General features: G+C 46.7%; 1 protein-coding gene across 10 annotated transcripts in view; it reads right to left on the minus strand.

The window, feature by feature from the left end:
* The window catches only part of LOC149337784 (muscle calcium channel subunit alpha-1-like), a 615,266-nt gene that overhangs the window by 43,759 nt on the left and 549,037 nt on the right, over positions 1-22,470 (minus strand). For all 10 annotated transcript variants that reach the window (XM_089553522.1, XM_089553521.1, XM_089553520.1 and 7 more), the window contains exons 35-41: positions 19,751-19,845; positions 16,130-16,289; positions 15,870-15,997; positions 11,988-12,084; positions 10,723-10,825; positions 7,679-7,777; positions 5,090-5,220 (exon numbers count right to left, since the gene is read on the minus strand). In XM_089553522.1, the coding sequence (XP_089409648.1) occupies positions 5,090-5,220; positions 7,679-7,777; positions 10,723-10,825; positions 11,988-12,084; positions 15,870-15,997; positions 16,130-16,289; positions 19,751-19,845 (813 nt within the window). The remainder of the gene's footprint in view (positions 1-5,089; positions 5,221-7,678; positions 7,778-10,722; positions 10,826-11,987; positions 12,085-15,869; positions 15,998-16,129; positions 16,290-19,750; positions 19,846-22,470) is intronic.

Raw genomic sequence — 22,470 nt, forward strand, 5'->3', positions numbered from 1 at the left:
ATAATTAGAGAAGATGAAACGAGCTGCATTATTTTGAATCATTTCTAGCTGGTTAATGAGATCAGTAGTGCCCGGGTCCCAAACTGAAGATGCGTATTCAAGCTGCGAACGAACTAACGTTTTGTAAAAGAGAAGCTTGGTACTAGAAGGGGCCGAGCGAAAGTTCCGTTTCAAGTAGCCTAGCATGCGGTTAGCTTTGTTGACAATGAATTCGACATGACTGTTCCAGCTAAGGTTAGAAGCGATATGAATGCCAAGGTACTTTTATGACGCTACTGATTCGAGAGCTACATTGTTAAGGTGATGCGTAGGTGAGTTGCTAGATGACCTTGATACGCGCAGGAATTTGCACTTGTTAACGTTTAGCGTCATTTGCCATGCTTTGCACCAAGAGGAGATGTTGTTAATGTCAGTTTGAATTGCGCGTACGTCATCGTCGGTTATTATTTCACGGAAAAGAACGCAGTCATCTGCAAATAAGTGAATTGATGATGTAACAGAATCAGGCAGGTCATTAATGAATATTAAGAAGAGTAAGGGCCCAAGCACGGTACCTTGAGGAACGCCAGAAAGAACGGGGTGTAAATGTGAGTTAGTTCCATTAGTTGGTACAAACTGCTGACGGTCTGTTAAAAAGCACTCTAGCCATTTTAGTACGTCAGTATCGAGCCCTATCATGCGCAGTTTTAGTAGCAAAAGCCGGTGACAAACTTTATCAAAAGCCTTGGCGAAATCTAAAAATATGCAATCTGCAGTGGAACGATGATCAAGAATTGCATGCAATTTATGAGTAAAGAGAACAAGTTGCGTTTCACATGAATATGACTTACGAAAACCGTGTTGTGCATGATGAAAAAACGAGTTTGACTCTAAGAAATTTGCTATATGTGAAAAAAGAACGTGTTCTAGTATCTTACAGGGGATGCTGGTGATTGAAATAGGCCGGTAGTTGTAAGGTGAGTGCTTGTTTCCAGATTTATGTACTGGAATCACCTTCCCTATCTTCCAGTCGGCCGGCATCGCGCTATTTTCTAGAGACTGCTGAAATAATTTAGAAAGAATAATGGAGGAATATATCTTAGTGCTTTTCAGAAATTTTGAGTTAATACAGTCGATGCCGGCGGCTGAAAATGGTTTCAGGCCGTCAATGATTTTGGCGATTCCATCCGGGTTGACAATAACAGGATACATTGGCAGATAATTATGGGCGCAACAATAAGGTAAGTCGTTTGGCAGGGATTTCGTGAAGTAGCTGGAGAAGACATCATTTAATACAGTGGAGCATTCATCGTCAAGAACAGGTTCGTCATTACCGCTTGTTAAAATAATTTTAGACCGGTCTGTAGGATTGATAACTTTCCAGAACATTTTAGGATTATCTATCAATATATCGGGTAAAGTCTTTGCAAGAAACATTTTTTTAGCATTTTTAACTGCTGAAATATAAGCGTCGTGCTGAAATATAACCTACTGCTTGCCGCTGTCTTAGAAGGAATAAATCCAGCTCTGAAAAAGTCTACAGAGAGAATACTGATGCTGCATCTCGTTTGTTTTATTCGCGCTGCATTTGCTCAAAACATACATTAATTTCTTGCCTTTTCCCTCAAATGCCGAATACAACACTTATCCTGCAATTCCTGAGCGTGGTAACGTTTTTGAGGCATCAGCCGTTTCTTTTCCGTTTCTTATCAACATCTATGTCAACGATATCGTGCAAAAGGAAAGAAATGCAGTATACGTGCTCTACGCAGACGACACGAGCATCTTTTTCACCGGTAAAAATGTAGATGAACTATTAATAGAAGCCAAAAAAGAGCGTGCAATAATTTGGGATTGGTCAAGTAAGAACTGTTTAAAAATAAATGGAAATAAATCTAAGGACATATTATTCATGGCTAGAGGGAAGCAAGCACAGATAGAAGAAAGGTTGGTTCTTGGAGGTGCACCCACAGAAATTGTTAAGAAACAAAATTCTTGGCGTGACCTTTGCTGCTGACATGTCGTGGAATCATCACATTCAGTCATTATCAAAGACACTATCTACGTCAGTCGGCGCACTAGCACGGTGCCGTCATTTTCTTCCAGATAGAGCAAAACTTTAAATTTATCCTGCACTGTTTTCCTCTCACATAAATTACTGTACACTGGTTTGGGTCACAACCACACAAACAAATATTCAAACACTGCTCCTTCTTCAAAAGAAAGCACTTCGTTGCATTGCAAATGTGTCCTATTTACATTCATCTGCACCGTTGTTCACACGATATAACATAATAAGCGTCGAAAAAATTTACGAGTTCCGTCTACTGTACTCATACTTTTTTGCGATGAAAAGTTGAAGAGCCTCATAAAATTCCTTTCGCATTTGCAGAAACAGAAAAGTGATTGTCGCACCCGTGGATCTGAGAGATGGCTGATACCACGCAGACGCAAATTATATGCTACAGTCGCTCACGCACAACTTGCCGTGCTTGCTTAACAAATTACTGTCTGCAAATTTTGACTTAAGCGCATGTAATAGAAAACATACACGTGAAATTTTTTTCTCATCCCAGTTTTTGTGCAGCTAATGGTATTCACTGTATTTTCATTGGCTTTATGTTTTTCGTACTGTATACTTTCTTGTGCTGTGTTTTGATGTGTTTCGAGTGTGTTTCGATGAGTCAATTTATGTGAAAGTGTAACTGCACATGTGTTCAGAATTTTCTGCTGGCTATATGCTGCTGCCTTGTACGGGCATCAGGCACCCTCAAGCTGCCAATGGCTGCTTTTTTGCCTCATGACCCCCAACGAGTCGTTGAAATTAAATTTTTGAATTGAATTGAATCGGTATAACTTCAACGCGAGAAAACCCAAGTCGCCGCTACGAATAATTCAAACTAGGTCCACAGATCAGTGCAATAGAAACATCCAGTGAACAATCGAAAACGGGAAAATACGACGAACACACTTTTAGAGCGGAGGAGGAGGGACGCCGCTGCGAGGAGGGTTATGCAACGCCAACGAGGAAAGAGCCGGCACACTTCTCGCGCACTCCTTCGCGCTGTGGTTACGAGTGTCGTTTCCAGGTGCTCCGCAACCCCGTATTTATTTATTTACACATACTGCAGTCATGGAGACCAAGCAGGGGGGAAACATTCAAAAAGCAAAAATAATATCAAACACTACGCAAATCCAGCGTTCCGGCAACAAACAAAGGAAACCAAACAGAGTGCAATGATATCGCTAAGTTTACACATACGGTAAGACACTATTTTCAAAAGCCGCGGCATCATGAGCCACAAAGCCATTTGCTGGCAGTGAGTTCCATGTTGTGATTGTTCGGGGAAAAAATGAGTTTTTGAACATATTTGTGTGTGCAAGGTATGGGGTAAGGTTATGATTGTGGCTATTGCGTGTCTGTCGTGTAGAACGGGAGGATATATAGGGAGCAGCGTTAATATTAAATTGACTAGAGTAAAATGAGTACAGACATTTGAGCCTTGCAAGTGCTCTCCTTCTTTCTAGAGTGGACATGTTATTCGTAGGCATCAGAACGGATGGCCAGATAGAGCTATGGTAAGCGTTAAAAACGAAGCGTTAAAAATGAAGCGCTAAAAAAGAGGTGAAAGGGATCCTGAAACTGAGCTGCCTGGTAGAGATGTCGATAATGCGAGCGACCGCTTGCGCGCGATGCGGAACTGTGATTGTGCACGAGTGCGCTAGCGGTGTTACTTTTTTCTTTACAGTAACTAAGTTTCTGAGTGCGACTGTGTCCTGTACGCAGATGTTTGTACCGCGTGTTTCACCGCCAATTTTTAAAAGTAGGCTTTTCGACTTAGAAAAGCGCTTTTTTGGCATAAAATTTTTAGAATAGAGCTAAGACGTGCTAACTAGTATGCTGATGGACTAATCATGAATTGTTAACAATTTAGTTGTTACTGTTAGTCTCCTTATGCATTGAGAGGCGTGTAGACCGCCATAGGTACTATTCATATCAATTTTTAGAGTTTTTAGACCGCAGTTACCCTCGGCGCTGTCGTCCAACAAATTTTGGCCATTTCGACGAGTTCCGTGCACAGGAGATGTTCATTTGCTTCATAGCTTTCCGAAACGCGTGGTTTTTGGCGCGGCGTAGGCAAAATTAGTTGGGCCACAGAGCCTAATGGCACACACATTTCAATAAATAACGAGATGAAAGTAATAGTTAAAGCGTTAACTGCTCAGGATTGGTTAACAAGCCTACTAATTAGCTTGTCTTAGCTGCATTGTGATGCGCTACACAGGTGACAGTGCTATACAAAAGAAAGGGCTCTTCTCACTCACAACACCTATTTTCAAAAATTGCAGAACATTTTAGTTAAGCCAACCGGTATATCTCCCCTATTTTTTCTTGCCATCACTGCCATCTGATTTCGCCTTCCTATCTCCTCCATCTCCCTGTCCCTTCTACAGGTGACCGGTAAAGTTCCTTATAATTGTAGGTAACAGCTGCTGCAGCTGACATCCATGTTTTCTGTGCGGGCTGATTTTTATGTCATTCATAACAAATAACTACTACATATCTAGGAGATGTTCAAAATTATTAAAGTCAGCGATGTCTGAGCCCATTCCATTCGTGCCGTGCCCAGTTCTTACTGACCTGAAACGCAGAAACGGCCAGGGTAGGGCCATAGCCTCGGAACAAAAATTTACGTCGTTAACCTGAGCAAATAGCGTCAAATGACCTGTATACGTGAGGAGCCGCCGCCGCACCTAACAGGTGGTGTGACGTCAGCCTCTCCGTTGCTATGGCGATGCGTGACGTCAGCTTGCTCTCTCCACCGCAGCCAGGAGGAGCCGGTCGTGCCACGCTCCTCGAGGACTCTCAACATGGAAGTCACCGACGAAGAGTCTATATCTGAATCTAGTTACTCTACTGCTTCTGAACAGTTTCTACGCCAGGTCTAACCGCTCGTCGCGTGCTCTCTGGACCCCCCTGCTCCTCGAGGAGCCGCCGCCGCGCCTGCTTTCGCAACCAACAAGGTTTAACCAGAGCTAAACCACACCAATTTTTTGCTCTTAGATGCGCGTAGTTGCATCCCTGTGGGCGGAATCGAGAGACGCTTGCCTGCAGGGCGACGGTGCTTTCGTTGGGCTCCTTCTGCGATGCTCGCTCCTCCTTGCGCTTCTTGAACCTCCGGAAGTAGTCCTGGATCAGGAAGGTCGCGTAGAACTTCCCCACCGTCACATCGTCGTCCGCTGCGACGACCAAGAAAGAAACGGTTGTGCCCACGTGAGTGCGTTGCGGAACACCACAATTCTCTGTTTGATAATGAAATCGAAAGCATTAGATGTCATCTTCATCATCATCATCAGCCTGACTACGCCCACTGCAGGGCAAAGGCCTCTCCCATGTCTCTCCAATTAACCCTGTCCTTCGCCAGTTGCAGCCACCCGTATTCCCGCATATCTTAATCTCATCCGACCGCATAACTTTCTGCCGCCCCCTGCTACGCCTGCCTTCTCTTGGAATCCACTACGTCACCCTTAAGGACCAGCGCTTATCTTGCCTTCGCATTACGTGCCCTGCCCAAGCCCACTTCTTCCTTTTGATTTCCACAAGTGTGTCATTAACCCGCGTTTGTTCTCTCACCCACTCCGCCCGCTTCCGATCTCTTAACGCTACACCTATCATTTTTCTTTCCATAGATCGATGCGTTGTCCTTAACTTAAGCTGAACCCTCTTTGTTAGCCTCCACGTTTCAGCACCATAGGTGAGTACCGGTAGATGCCATATGGACACGAAAAGTTGGCCTCGCCCAAAATGTGGTGCCGTTATAAAAGTCGCGATTGGTGGAAACAGTATCATGTCTTCAAAAGTGGCAAGACACTAAATGTTAACCCCTAATATTTTGCACAAGTACTTATAGTAGGATACAACTTAAAACAACAGCAGTTGCTAACACTGGGCCGCGGTCCGCGGCATCCTGTTTTACTCCGGTGGCCGATCGGAACAGTAAACGAAATCAGCTTTTTATTATTTCACTATATCAAACAATCCACGTACGAAAATTATAACGATCATAATTTTTCTTTGTTGTAACAAGCTTCTTGTTTAGGTAACAAGAAACGTTTAACCAGCGGTCTACTTTTTTGTCGTGGAGGAATTCTGTGCGCGGAGGCTGAGTGTGGGCGGAGCTTCACTGCAGACTGAAGTTGTATCCGACTATAGAACTGCACCAGTTATAGAGAAGTAGAATAGAATTCCAATCAAATTCGAATGGAATTGAAATATAATTAGAATAGAATCGCAACAAGATTTGGATTCAATTGAAAAAGAGTTAGAATAGAATTGAAGTTGAATTGGAGCAGTACAACGAAATTGGAATAGAATCTTAACACTGGAACTGAATTGTAATAGAATCGCAATGCTGTCGCATAACTGGCACGCAGGTCCGAAGGTAACTTTCTAATTGATCTTCGCGGCTGGTTCTGCATGCTTTAATCCTCCGTGCATCGCTTGTGCGGGGCTGCCAGCAAGAAACGCTGCCGCGATGACGCCCCTCCAAGAAATGAAGCGAATGCACATTGACTAAAAACCCTGAAAACGCTGTGAGAGAGAAGCAGCAGACGGATGGTAATAGCCTAGGGAGAAGAATGCTGTGCTGCAGTATGTGTTCGCGGCGCCGTATGGCCTGAAGGAAACTGCGATCGGACACGGCATGACAACGGTTTTCTCTTCTCCCAAGTTAGTGTTGGAAGTATTAACAACAGCTACAGCAATACTAGAGGGGGCCACATTTCCCAAAGCCACAGGAGAAATGTTAGTTGATGACACGCTTCATCTATGCGGACCGCGAGAGCGGTAATTTTCAAAATGTGCAGCTAGCTAGAACACCATTTGTAGCTGCGTGCTCGCTACAAACGAGGAATGCACTGGACATATGCCTACAAGACTTTCGTCAGACCGAAACTTGAATATGCTAATTCTGTCGGGGGTCCCCATCAGACTAACCTAATTAATATCATTGAGTCAGTTCAGAATCGTGGCCCCAGGCTCATCTCATCTGACTACTCCTATCATACCAGCATCTCAGGGCTGAAATCACGATTGCAGTTACCTACGCTAGTCACCCGTCGTAACGCACCACGTCTCTGCTTATTGGACAAGTTCTTTCACAACATTCCAGAAGCCAACCGATTAATTCCACATGTGCATCGAATTTCCCGCCATAACCACCCGAACGCAGTTTACCCTGAACGTGCACATACCACAACATTCCAGCAATCGTTTTTCTTAAAGACTGCCCGTGACTGGAATGACCTCTCTGCTGAAGTGGCCACCATCACGAATCAACGACTGTTCAAGACCACTATCGAGGAAGCCTATTCATCAATGTAATATTTGTCCATTTTGTATTAATGTATAATAGTTTTGACGTGTTATCCCCACCCCTCATGTAATGTCCCGAAAGGGACTTTTGAGGAACAATAAATAAATAAGAGTATGCTTCCGCAAGAAGGTGAACAAGGCCCCTCCAAAGAGCAGGTGTTAGCTGCGAGGGCGTAACGTGGAGGAAGGTAGACATTCATTCATTCATTCATTCATTCATTCATTCATTCATTCATTCATTCATTCATTCATTCATTCATTCGTCCCGTCGTTCACTCGCAGTGTCAGCGAGTGATCAGCGCACATGAAGCGCGAAGCACCCACCTGCGGGCGGCACCACTTGGTCGAGTAGTTTGGGGCTGGTCCTCTTCCAGATCTTCTTGATGATGGCTCTCAGTTCTTCATTGGCAGTGTCAATATTCCCTGCCGGACGTGCACACGGGAATTGTAGTGGATGGAAGGAACATACAACGCCTCAGCAATTGCCAAGTACCGTTCATTGATTTCTCCCCTATCTATCTCCGACTGTGCCGCAACCACGTATACAGGGCGATCAAAGTTAACCTTTACGGATTTCTTAAAATTTCGTGCTGAGAGCTACGTTCTTCCGCAGAGGAACAAAACCGCCAGGGCGACGAAAAGTGAGATTATCACCGTCAGGCACCTGGTTGCCTGTATAATAAGTAACTTTTTAGCTACTGCAGCTAGCGCGAATGTTCACATTCCAAGTATAGAGGTGGACAAATTTCTACTCTACTCCGTTTGGTAGATTTCTTCAACGCCGCGGAGGTCACAGTTCGATGGAGGCATTTGATTCAATCAATCGTAATATTCTTATTGAGAAAATTACAGTGTTATGGTATATATGGCCCGCCTTTAGAGTTACTGCAGTCCTACCTTGGTCATTGTTTTCAGAACGTGAGGATAACAATCAACCAGCACGCCCAATACCAATTAACTCGGGAGTTTGTCTAGGCAGTTCATGGGTCCACTTTCATTCAGTTTATATCGAAATGACAGTGGAGAAATCAACCCCCGAGCCGAGTTCGCAATATACTCAGACGACACAACTATATTACACTAAACAGACACGTCCACAGACCTTCTTGTCATCGGAAAAGACGTACTAAAAAAATCGGCAACTGGGAAAGGGCAGACGAGTGAGTAATTAGTGAAACAAAAAACTAAAACTATCATTTTTCGCACCCAATCTAGAAAAGTTCCACAAAACATAACACTCGCTTTCAATAATGTTCAATTTAAATAGTATCTCATTTCAATTCACTAGGCTTACTATTTACAAAAACCTTGTCTTTGGATGCCCACGTCGATTACACCGCTTCTAAACTAGGAACCGTTATAGGCATTTTTTGCCGCCATAGAGACTACCTCCTCGACAAAGTTGTGTTGCTTCTGTACAATTCTTTCTCTGTCTTATATAAACCACTGTGTTCTTGTTAGCGGCACTACCACATTGAGCAATTAGATAAAGCTGTGTCCGCTTGAAAACAAGGCAGTTCGTATTATAACCCGGTCTGCGTATGACCCAATAAAACTTGTTCCTGGGCTAATTTGTGGCACATACTTCAATAAAAATGTAGCGCAAAAAAAGACGACCACAGGAGGAAGCGTTCCTGTTTGCGGTGTCTTCCTCCTGCGGTCGTCTTTTTTTTTTTTGCTCTACCTTATTTTCAAGTACCTGCCTACAATAATCCGATAACACCCTTAGTCCTGAGAATTACGCCTGAAACTTTTGAAGTCAATGGTACACACAGTTACCAGCAATGTAACCGTTTGATTCCTGGAAAACAACAGCATAATTATTTTCATGTCAACATTAGCCAAGTATAAAGCAAACAAACAGCCTATGGGCGAAACACATTACGCTGGAAAGAAACGCTTAACGCGCCAGCCCCAATTGCGCAAAACAACTTTTGAAATACCACATACCATCTCTCCTGAACTATCTTCTGAATCAAAATTTTGATATTAGGCATCTAAATGTTTTCCTCCCTTCGTAATAAAAAAGATTATATTTTATAATGCCCTAGTTTTACTTTTATGTCTTGATGTATGTACAACTGATGCACAGTTAATGATGCATATGTTTTCGCTGTCACATTACTCTCTTTTTCAACATATGCTTGAATGATGTATATCTGAAAACTATGAAATTGCTGCGTCTTGATCTATGACTTCGATGCGCTTGCTACTTATTGGTCGCTGTGATCTCTTAGTGCTGTTTGCCTTTGGAGGAGTGGGGCCTTTGTCAAGCTCTGTGCACAGATATTTGTCTCCCTTCCTCCACCATATTGATGGAAATGACCAATCAAAAAACGCTAGACGCCTGTGCACTGTGCTAGGTCAGTGCACGTTAAAGAGGCCCCAGGTGGCGAGAAATTATCCAGAGCCTTTCACTACGGGGTCCTGAGTTGCTTTGGAACTTTAAATCTCACAAAACCAGCCAACCACTGATTTCACGTAACTCCGCATGGAAGGCGGCGGCAGTCGACGCGAATTCCTCCCTAGTATGACGCTTTTTTCGCATCGGGCGTGTCTTCCATTTCGACAGTCGAAAGTGACAGCGAAACAGATGCTAACTTCACCGGTCGCTCTACATCATTGCCACAGGAAACTCCCCGTCACGCCGGGAGGAGTTCGCACCGATCGTCACCGCCTTGAATCCCCAACTACGCGAATTATGGTGAATTATGGTGGAAGCTAATATATCGCGACGCACGCGTGCCGGCAGAATTCTACCAAACTGACGGTAGTTTGCCTGACGGTGAAGGTAAGCAGCTTACTTAGTGTACACTTAGCGGCATAACTTGTGTGCAGAGGTGGAATACACGTGCCTCTCAGCTCCTAATTAAAAAAAAATCTGTGAAACTTAGTTTTTATCCCCGTGTGAGAAAAAAAAACACACGTAAGTGGGGACACAAGGAGCTAAGGAAAACCATCGCAACCCGGTGTGAACAACACCGCAATAAAGCTTGACTGGCGATATCCTGATAGAGAGGGTAGCCCGGTACACTCTGCGTGTAAAGAATTAGTTATACACGTGTATCCATGCATATGAGTGCAATGCTCATTTCGCGCTTTAACTACGAAGTTATCAAGCACAGCAAATAAAATGGGCTGCTCGACGCTTTAGCCTGTCCATAGGCGGGACCAAGCCATTTTCTATGCATGCACCTCAGTTGGCGTTCGCCTTTTTTTTTTGCCGCTTTACTTCTCCGCTTGGCCCCAAGGTTAGCAAACCCACAGCTATGCTTCAATCGCACCATGCGGCACAGCTCATTTCAGAGAACAGTTGCAAAGCTCTAAGCAAAAAGTGTGATACTTGCAAGGAGACCCAGGGGACTTACCGTCGGTTTTAATCTTGAGCGATGTGCGAACTACAGCAAACAAAGTGGCGTTGAACATGACTGTGCCGTCGCTGTTGAGTGGCATGTTCATCGATACGAGTTTCTGTCGGTAGGAATGAAAGCAGTGCAGGCATGGATAAGAACAAACACCTGCGCGAAACACGAATTACCCCAGCCTATATATACACAGCTGTATTCCGTCACCCAGCCCGATTTCTTATCTACATGCAAGCAGGATTTTACTATAGCTTTCTCTTTATTGCAGTGTTCCATTTTGTCTACTAGCGCTAAGTCCACACCCTCCCGTGGCGGAGATATTTTACACAAGTAAAACACACTAGCCACCAGTAGTGCCTGCATGCCTGATCATGCTGCAACGTTGCCGCCGTCTAATAACTAAAGAACTAAATGCACGGGCGATTTATTTCGTGATTTTGAGTTTCCTTTTTTTATTTTTAGTTCTGCCATTTTTCGCCCACATATATACTTTATGTTGCCTCTAATGAAGGAGTTTATCGTCACCGTTGGTCTGGAGTATGTCCTCATTTCATTCTGACGACTTGCGCACGGTATTTTACTCTTTCAGTTCGTTACTTTCTTCGCATCATTTCAGGGAACCAGATGCAAAGGGACAAATTTTGCTTTTAAAATGCGAACATGAGAGGAGAGTCTAAACAACCGAGCTTTTTTTTAGGTGATGTTTGCGCTTACAGTGTAGCAGCATTTGTGAAAAATGTAGAAACCAAAAAAAGTGCGCTGGGAAGGATTCTGACGTGTGAAGAGAAATAAAAGAGAGGAAGAAAACAACAAAAACATGTATTTTTTAAGACTGAAAGCTTGTCATATCAATTCAAGCTGTTAAATTTGGATACAATGCTCAGTTTTCAATTATTTCTACCTTGAATGCGCCCACAGTTCATGAAACTTTGTTTACGCATGAACAGGAACTGCCCAAAAGTATTAACACAATGCTCCAAAAATCGAGAAGAAAATCGACTAGCACGAAACCTGCACTTTGTGAAGACCTGGATGCTTATCAAAACATGCAACGAATCACCTGTCTACAAACAGAACGAAAACAGTTAAAAAACAGAGAATGTTAATACGTTATGCAAAGAACGCAAAAGGGAATTTACAGCTATAGCTACGCGGCGGTGACGCTGATGTAGACAGACTCCTTAAACCTAACTGTGCTCCCTTTACACCCAGTAGGCTCTAACAAAATCCATGTCTTGAAGCACAGTGCGGAAGGTGCAGATGCCGACCTTGCAGGCGACCCGGTGGGGGCACAGCTTGCCGAATCCCAGAGGAGGCTGGATCTTGCGCAGAAGCGTCACCACGTCCAGGTGCTTGATGCGCCCCCTGGGGAGAACAGAAGACAGCAGCCGCGTGAAACGATGCGGCGTTTACTGAGGTGTGGTGGAGATGGTAATGTCCAGGTGCAGAAATGAACCCCACGCGCCTTCTCCAAGTGCACTTCCACGCACGTCGGAGTTTGCCAAGCCAACATGGCTTCCTGTCGTAACTAGGACTTAGAAACCTACAGGACGAGCGCCGTGAGTGTGGACGGAACATAAGGAAACATTTTGGAAGGATCAACAAAAAAAAAAGCGCTCGCGCGTTGTAGCTGCTTAGAGCGCATCGTAGGCCATGTTGCTTCGGTCTAGTTAGATGAAGTGAAAACGCATGCCAGTGCCATTTCGCATAAGGTACTTAGCTATCGAACAGGAATTTACAGTCGCGAGCGAAAGTTTGCGGGATGTGCGAGCGCGTGATGAAACAGCAGTCCTCCGTTACGCCACGGTGCGTAGCCTGCTGTGGAGACAAACTCCATGGAGGAAGTTCTTTCCTTCCTCCATGACAAACGCTTTGTGCACGGCCGCTGCACAAGTTTCTCGCGGGCCTTTCTCTTCGTAACTGGCGCAAGGTGCCGCTTCGCCGTCCGTACGCCAATATGCATTCAGACGTTGCTTAAACAGCAACTGTGCCGCGAGACGAAGCGCACGGCTGGCTAAAGGAAATGCGCTGCAGATTGGGAAGCGACACGTTGTGATCTAAGGCACATAAAGTAGGAGTGAGCCTGCGCTTTATTAGGTCGCGCGACTTGTAAAATATAGCTTTTAGGGGGATTCCCCTCAAAAAGAAAACATTTGACCAAAATATAGCTCGCAACGGTAACTCCTGCCACTAGCCTAGATAATAGGCCTTCTCACGCCCAGCCGACAAAAATTATAGGAGGCACTTACGTGGGTAATGAGAAAGCGTTTGAGCTGGCGTTGTGGCTCCATCTGCTGTGCCACCGTCGTATATTGCGAGGAGGTTTTCAGTAGGCGCCGCGTGATGGCGCTACGACACGCCAAGCAAGAAGTAAATTTACCAGAAAAGTACTTTTGTACTCGGTAAATCGTGACATCTGTAATTCATGCGCACATAATTACCCATTTACGCTTCCAAGACAACCCTGCATTCACTAGATGCGCCTTTATTCAGCTGAAAATGTTTTTAGCATGTGAAAGAGCCGCATGATGGATCGACACGCAGAACCACCTCGCTCATCTAAGTCGCAGTTCAGTGAGTAGTGCGCCTTGGTTCGAGGGGCGGCCTGAATGTTTGCCGATTTTTGACGCATATGTATGTCTCCAGCAATTTTGATGTGCTGGTGGAGTGCAGTGTACGAAGACATGAGAATGTGTCTACATCGCGGAATAGTATGCATGTACTTAAAGCATTTGGTAGCTTAGCGGGTTTGATTTCCGGGCCCGTCTCGCGCGCCACGGGCCCGGGCTTGATTCCCACCTGGACCGAAATTTTCTTATTTTTCTTCATTGACAATTCGTGGCGTATTGGATTATGGATTCGATTGTGGATTATGTTTGGCTTGTTGAATTGGAATACGAATTGGCTTGTTGGATGGCTATGAAGGACTGGTGAGAGGGTCACACACTTTGCCTACGCCACTCTTGAAGCATAAAAGGCTTTCGCCTTAAAAGAACTCTCTGCACTGTTACCACAGTTCTGCACTGTTACCACAGTGCAGAACAATATTCGGTGACGTCTGTTTGTGGTATTTTTTGCGCAGAGTTCGCGTGACGCAACTGGGCTAGTACTCATGGCGTCCCTGTGTTCTGAACACTCAGCGTGGCACATTGTCACGGCGGAAAAAAAACTGAGGGAGCGTCCGGCGACAGCCTTGAAGAATAGTTTTAACACGTAAACATACAGTAAAAAAATAAAGTTTGTCCCCCGTGATCACGCCACGTGATAGCGCGCGGTAAAATCTAGCCCCGCTGCGCGCGCGCATGCGCAGATTAGCGCGGAAATCTAGCCCCGCTGCGCTCGCGCATGCGCAGATTAGCGCGGAAATCTAGCCCCGCTGCGCGCGCGCATGCGCAGATTAGCGCGGGAATCTAGCCCCGCTGCGCTCACGCATGCGCAGATTAGCGCGGCAAACTGGCTGTAGATCAACCTCCTTGCTGTAGACGCCCCGCTCCACAAGCCGCGCATACGCGCGCACTAAAACCGCAGTAAAAAGGCTCAGTAAAAAGTAAACAGTAATGAACCGCAGTAAAAAGCTCAGTGTTCGCCCTGCGCTCCCCTCTTGTCCGTCTCGCTATTCAGTCGCACTGAAAAATGATTACTGTTCTGTAATGGTCACCGTATAAAGAGAAGAGCAAACAGCCATGAAAGCGTTTCAAAGGACTTTACCTGAAGTTAATATCATGTCGAAGACGTCTTCGACATGAAGAGGTGATTTTTCGCCTTAAGTACTTAAGGCGAAAAATCACCTCTTGTCGGGACACGTACTACGATCCACCAGTATGTTACCAAGTGACATCAAAAAGTTTCAACAAGCAGTCTACAAATTATGTCTCGCTGTGAGCGCTAGATTCTAGCTCATTCTATAGCAGTACATTCAAATGCGTTTCATACCAAGCCACCCTGGGCCTCTGCAGTGCTTTCTACATCAGGGCCGCATTAAACTGCCGTTTTCCTTACATGTACTAGTTGTATATCTTAGACGATCTAACCAGATGGAAATGTTAAAGGTAGGATTTGGTGAAAAAAGATTACGCAATATTAACGCTGTGCAGTACTAACCGCGTAAACTTACAGGCTGCTTTCGGACGTGTTTGTCCTGTGATGCATTTTGTGATGTTGGGAATTATGAGGCTAAACCTGATATTATTGCCCCATAGTACTACGTAATCACATCCAGGCCACCGACCGGTGTGTCGTAGAGTGTCTGGCGAAGTCTGCCGTCGGCCCCGTGTAGCATTGCAGCCGGCATCACGCCCACTCCACAAACACTTGACGTTTCTCATCGCAAACCTACAGCAGTTCAGTTCAGGGTCACGCATCGCATGCTCAACTTCAACATCACGTGGTGCTTCACAGTGGCACGGCAGCTAGCAGGGTTGGGGGGGGGGAGGGGCACCCGATGGCCGGGGATGTGGGAGGTGGTAGGTTAGCTCGTCAGCTCCAAAAAGGCACTATTTGTGGTCTAAACTACGCACATGAAACAAAAATAAGAAACAGGATATTAGTGCTAGGCTTGGAAAACATACGTTAATTTCATTAATGAACAAAGAATTAAGCCTAATAAGCAATATGCGAAAAGTTACTATCACCTAAGTGTGGTAATCAAGTTGTGTAGTTGCCTTCTGCTGGTACATAAAACATATCCGAAATTCCTGGGGTGGGGGGGGGGGGGTCTGCGGGGGCCGCCGCCCCCCTTTGCCCCCCCCCCCCCTCCCTCCGGACGCCCATGTGTGCCGGTCTTCATTTCTTGGAGTTTGTTTTACATCTGGCCTGTGCATCGTATTCTCTATGTTGCGCATTATGTGCGGCAGTTTTCTGTGGTAGCACATTACGCGGCTAGTTCTAGTGTAATTCGTCCCGCAATGTTCAAGAAGAACAGCGCGAAATAGACAAGGACTAAGGGAAGATAAACACAGACAGACAACACAGTTTTTACCTTTAGTCCTTGTCTATTTCGCGCTGTTCTTTTTGAACATGGGATACCAACTCGCCCAAGCATCAGTCGCAACGAGCTTCATTCCCCTATGTACCAACGACCAGCCGGCGCCGCCGTTAGGCACTATCCTGGCCTTACAGGCCTCCATATAAGCAAACAAAGGGGGACTCACTTGGCATCCGGGTCGTACTCCGACCACAGGCGAACGAACTCATCCAAGTGGTGAGGTCCCAGGATTGACCAATCGCGGGTCAGGTAGTCGAAGTTATCCATAATGACAGCAACAAAAAGGTTGATGATCTGTGAAGGGAAAAAAAAACAGCAATCGAATCCGTGCTGCGCCTAGTTTACCCCACTGCTGCAATGCACGCAACGAGCCAACAGTAAAAGCATGTTCCGACGGTGAGTGTCCCAAAGGGGAACGGGCCTCACCAGGAAGGAGCAGAGGATGTAGAAGGAGATGAAGTAGATGAGCGCCACGTCGCTGCCGCAGGGTGCCTGGTCGCCTTCCTCGGAGGCCTTGTCGCAGCGGACATCCTCCGTGTTCAGGCACGATAGCATGATCTCCTGCCACGACTCGCCCGTCGCAGACCTGCGACACACGCCACTCGGTGAGTATCTCAAGGTGCGTTCCCATCCCCCCTCTATGCCACTCGATGCCGTAGCCGCACGCGGTTGCAGTAGGTCCGGCGAAGGACCCTCACATTCGCATAAGCGCGATCCATTCACAGCCGCGCTAGAAAGAAACGAGTAAAGAAAAAACAGACGGAACAGAAGGGTTGGTCGCCAAATACGGTCGTGCACTGACTTCAAAGACACGTCAGCGCGGTGACAGAAGAGGCACCATCAATGCCTCTTTTTCAAGTGTACAACGCTTTACCGTTCATTAAATTATACAGCTACCGATTGATAACGCGATATAAGACATGCCTGAAATTCAATAATAAGGCATATCTATCGCTGTTTAATCTTAAGCGGCCTCCTGACGTGCAGTATTCTCTTCGGAACCAGGAATCATGGTTCGTTCCGTTTTCGAGGACGGGTCAGGGGTGGAGCAGCATTGAAAATTGTATAGCAGGCTTCTAAATGAGTTAATCTCAAAAGAGGTAAATGTGTAGAGCATGAAACCGGCCGAACTTAACGCGTATCTGCTAAATTTTGAATAAATGTGTCTGCAACCAATCACTCCTCATGGTGAAAACGACTAAATCTTTGTAGCAGTTCTTTTCTGTACCTAATTTCGTTTCGATTGTGGTAATTATGTCATGTTGTTTCAGTCCTTAACGATGCTTTTTGTTGCACTGTACGCCAGCAATTTGTAAGGGCCCAGGGGCCCTGTCAAGCTGTCTTCTGACAAGCTTTTTTGTCCCTGTTCCCTGCATTTTTTTGTATGGGGTGCAAAGAAAACCTTGGATTTTATTTGATTTGACCGGGGCGCGTAAGCCCGCTCCTCTGCATGCATTAGGACGACTGGTGCAAACATGAACCCTTCTCTCAATACATCAATTTCATACGACAAAAATAGGATATTTCTCAACTTCTGGTTGCAGTGTACTCATAGCTGGACCTTTCTTTTATCCAATGTGTGCCAAGTAACGCGCAGAGAACGCTAAGTAGGGCTAGTTGTTCGCTCTGCATGATGAAATACGCGTAACTCAAGGTGCAAGGAAAATGCTTGGTTTTCTTTTTCTCGTATTTATCTTTTGCGCTGCCCATATTTCCGTATTTAAGGCGCATAGCGTTGGCGATCCTCTGCGTGGCACATAGGGTGCGCCGCAGTCCTAGCTCTAGGGAACTGTCCTAAAAACTGACTATGTGGCCTTGCTAGCACAATCGAGGAAGGGTCATAGATGCTGCCAACTGAACTCTCTAAACCATTTTCGGCCAGGTGTTCGGGGCAGAATTCATTCTCTGTTATTCATAAGCCTTATACTCCGCCATACGGCCCAAAAAATGGCACGATCGCCCCTAATGCCCTAAGTTCTAATGCCATTTTCGTGGTGCTACACAGGCCAAGCGTAATGGCATTCGTTCCAATGCCATGTGAAAACTAATGAGCTGCATCCTTTGCGAGGACTTGCCCCCGCCGTCCCCTTTGGTTTGCTTTCCTGGGATGCACCCTCCCTAGCTAGTTACCTTAACTAACAAAGGAGGGCGTCGGCGCTGCAGCGACACGAGCGCCACGGACGGCGTGCATGATTGCTGCGCGCGCGGGTGACGGCTCTCTCCGGCTGGGGAACTGATCGAGTACAGTTGTTTCGGCACGACGCTCTGCTCTCCGCCAGCGAGACGAGGCCTCGTAGTGGGAACATTCTCCCGCCAGCTCGTCCCGTCCGGCCTTGGAGTTTCCCCTTGCCCTGGCATGGGCGAACGTTCGCTCTTAACCATGCTGGTGAGTAGGACGTCCTCGATTCCTTAGCGCATTTCGTTGCTAGCTGGCGTTATTGTTGTTGCAGCATGAAATGCCCTCAGAGCAAGGCCCGCTGTGGTCGGCGCGCGTCCGGTAGCGCTCGCGGTCATGGGGTGGGGCCGGTGTTTTGAGCTGTGTCAGCCGCGGTTAAGCGGGGAGAACGTATTATGCAAGTTAAAAGTGCCTAATGCCGTTTTTTTTGCCGGTGCGGCAGGAGAATCAGAGACGGCAGCCTTATCGCGATCGCGTTTGACCGCACAGTGAGCCATTCTCCAGCAGCTGAGCAGCACTCGCCTGCTCTCGCGCCGGAAGCGTGTCCTGTAAGAGATTCAGAATCTGTTCTCTCGCTTGCAGCTCTTGCAGCTACAAGCGAATATTGTAGAATCTTGTAGCTCTCGCTACACTACTGTAGCGAGAGCTGCACTACGCCAGCTCTTCGAGTACGGATGGCCTCATCTCGATATTACGGATGGCCCCATCTGATAGCGTTGTCGGCTGTTTCGCATTCTCGACATCCATCCTTTACATGAGCACTCGGGCACTTCCTGCAGTTGCTTATTTGCTGCTTTGTTAACGTCAGTCAGACTCACGACAGCGTGCAAAAGAACGCAGACCGATTCTATTCCTCCTCGCCATTACTCTGCGCATGCCGCGACAGCTTTGAGCTCACACGGCCGACGCGTCTGCCTCGGACTGAACGCCATGCTTCTCTCACTGCAAAAGACTCTAGTAAATGGGAATTTTCCCTCCCGTCAATGCCACCCGCAACCCTGCAGTAAAACGGTGCTAACGCTATGCAGCACGAGAATTTCTTTTCACAGGATTATTTCGGACGCCTCCTCCTCCGCCTTTCGATAGCGCCCACGGCAACAAGGAACGCGTGCCCGCCGTGCCAGCTTTGGGATGGACAGACTGCATTACGAACTCATAGCATCCTCGATCACCGGGCGCGCCCCGAAACCAGCGCGGTTCCCTGCGCACCGCGGCGGTGGAGCCCCGGCGAGGGTCAACATCTATAGGCCAAGGTGCACCCCAGCGCCGACTTAGGGTGCCTTTCTTAGCTGGCACGTGCATTTAATCGTAAACCACAACACCGGTCACACGCTTCCGCTCACACGAACTGCAAATAATTCGCACATTTCACATGGCACACAGCTATACGTATATGCCGAGCAGTAAACAGACGCTCACTCCAGTATCGGCGAGGCGCCTGACGACCCGATCAACTAATTTTCGGTCGTTCATCGCCGTCTTTAGGCTAAATCAAGTCGATTATCATGTCATCTTCGCTATCAGGCGAACTTTACAGCAGTTTATCAATGGCGGAAACCATCCATATTCTCTGTTCCATCGTGTGAGACTGTGCGGAGACACGACCAGGATAGTATGGGCCACCGTGCATGTACGGACAAAGCGGCTTCTCCGCAGCACGCGTCACGCAATGCTTGCCGGGATTGCACTCTTGCGAACCGCCGATTTTCCGGGTGCGAGTCGGGGCAACGAAAAAGTGACCCGGCAGGGTGCGCTTCCGGTGATCGAGGACAGCGGGTGCGCACCAAGGCGCACTGGTGCGCACCGGTGCGGGTGATCGAGGATGCTATAAGCGACCACCTCCGCGCAAGCTGGTGGCGCTCTCCCCTCACCTGAACAGGACCAGCACGGCTTGCGGAAATGTCTGGAAGTTGTTGTTGCGGTCGATGGCGCTGTCTTCATTCTCCAAACCAATTTTGCCAAAAAGCTGCGAGCAAGAGAGAGAGAAAAGAGTGCGCGTCAGCGAGACTCGCGCGCATTCCATTCGAAAACAGCCGCCGGCGGTTAGAGCCTGGCTACGGCCGCTCCATATCCCGAGCGGCCGCCGCCTGACGGCAGTGTCTCAGTTGCTGTCTTCGAGATGCACGTCAGCTCAGCAATTTTACTGCGCCGAAGCAGCCAAAAACAAAAAAAAAACAAGAGACGTATGCCTGAAAACCCATTTTTTCCGAACGGCATGTACAGGTACGCACAGAAGCTTTCGAAAGACGAATGCCTGACTAACCACTGACATTTGTTTTAGGCTTGGGTATTCATTTTACGGAGAAAAACATATTCGGAATCAAAATGATTCATGGCGCCGTAAAACGTCGTATGAGCCCCGTTTTGGTGATCATCAGAGAGAGCTCATCTATACTGACCAGCTTTAGTTTGTGTCCAGGATCTCTTTAATGACGAATCGCACCAGAAGCCACTTCTTTTTTAGATCATTTCTCGCTTCAGGCCATTTGCCTCAATGTAGGCTCTCTGCATACCAATTGCTCCCAAGTCCGAATACGGCACGTAACAAGAGTTTACTACAACCTATTAACACACGTACGGATGAGTACCGGTATTCCTTTTTGCCTGATGTAATTGAAATGTGGAACAAACTGCCAAGTGATGTTGTGGAGAGTGCCAACTTGCAGCAATCTGAGGTAGGTGTTGAAATGTTTCGAGAAATGATGTATAAATTTTGACTTCTAATTCATGATTGCTCATTGAAGTGCTTATGATATGTATTTGTTTATGTTCCCTCCTGTAACGACCCTCATTGGAGGGTTAACAGTATGACCAAGTAAATAAATAAAATTAGATTTTGTGGCTCTCTCTCTCTCTTTCACACACACGCACACACACGCACCCACGCAGACGCACACGCGCGCGCACACACACGCACGCAAGCACACACGCACGCACGCACACACGTACGCACACATACACGCACGCACACATACACACACACGCACGCGCACGAACGCGCACGCACGCACACACACGCGCGCGCGCGCACACACACAAACAGACACACACCCACACAAACGATAAAATACATTGAATTCTATTTTCTCAATTTGGTTAAAAGTAAAAGTTACACTGGAAAGGAAAAAATTAACAATGTGCGGAAGCCAAGGGGGTAGTGACGCAATGACACCATTACAAGAGCGCCAGGTGGTCGAAATTTCCGGAAGCCCTTCACTACGGCATCCCTCATAGCCTGAGTCGCTTTGGGAAGTTAAACCCTAATAAATCAAATCAAATCATTATATCAGCGCACTTGTGCGTTTTGAGCCATTTGTCCTTGCACCTTAGACGCCTGTGCAGACTGGGAGGATCGACATCCTCGCTGTCCACTAGCGAAGCATCGTTTCTCCATTGGCATCATAGGTTAAGGGCTCGTACTTGGTTAAGTGGGTCTCCGCGCTGTATCTAATAACAACGACACAGTTCTATGCATCAACATGGCAAAAAAGGGCATGTTCGGGATACCGCGCAGGTCCACCAGCAGTTCCATCGCTGCCCTCAAAGGGGAGATGACGTGATGCTTCTCTCCAACCCAACTTCAGCACGAGAACTAAATTTCTAGAAAAAAGTTTCCCCTGCGTTTTCATCCTGCAGTCCCATTCCATTCCTTCAGTTATTGTTCTCTTAAAATGGGCTGTGAAAGCGGCTCTAATAAAGTTGCATCATGCCTGGGATCTTAAAGGGCAACTGCAGCACTTTTTTTGAGAATTTCGCGATATTCAAGGATTCAAATTACATCGGCCGTAGATAAAGTGTGCCAAGTATTTTTGCACTACCATTTAAAATAGTGACGTAATCGACGATTGAATTTTACGCTTCTCTTCAATGCACCGGAGGAGTGCAGGAAAATTCAGCGTGACGTCACGGAAGGTAAGATTTCAAATTACTGCTGTCGTCAGCCACACCCTGCCCTGTCTCCTTAGACGCTGCCAAACAACTCTCGGCAGGGTTTTCCTTCGGTGGCGCTGGTTTTTTTCCTGCAAAGCAGGCGTTTTGTACGCTGGAAATGTACCAATACCGTCGATAACGCCATCATGCGCCCCCCACTGTGCGTTGTGCGCTGCGGAGAAGCTTGAAGGCCGTCCAGATTTTCATCGGCGATTACTTCCCTATTTCAAGTGCTAGCCCAAAAAGACTTCGCATGCTTTACCTGCAAGTTTAACACATTCGACATTCTGAAGCTCGTTGATTCCTAAACCTTATGCAGCGTCCCTTTAAAGGTGCACTAAAGAAGAATCGGAACTCGTCTTTTTTACCGCGGGAACTCGATCTACACGTTCCGAGCATTCTTAGACACTTCGAACTAGTGTCCTACGCGGCCGATTTTCATAATTTAAATCGGATTGAACATTCCGGCTCATGCCTTCCTTTGAACTCGCCGCTGATAGGAAGAGTCAAGTAACGCGTGGAGTGCCTGTCAGGCATTCGCGTGGCGGCTTCGCTTTCACTTGTATTTTGTTTTTTAGGCTTCCGTGAATAAATCGATCCAGTCAGAGGCTATACAGCTGCAAATTAGGCCCACAGAAATAAAAATACGCGCGGACTCTTT

This window comes from Amblyomma mixtum, chromosome 7 (assembly GCF_055824585.1).
Source record: "Amblyomma mixtum isolate Tamu chromosome 7, ASM5582458v1, whole genome shotgun sequence".
NCBI lineage: Eukaryota > Metazoa > Arthropoda > Arachnida > Ixodida > Ixodidae > Amblyomma > Amblyomma mixtum.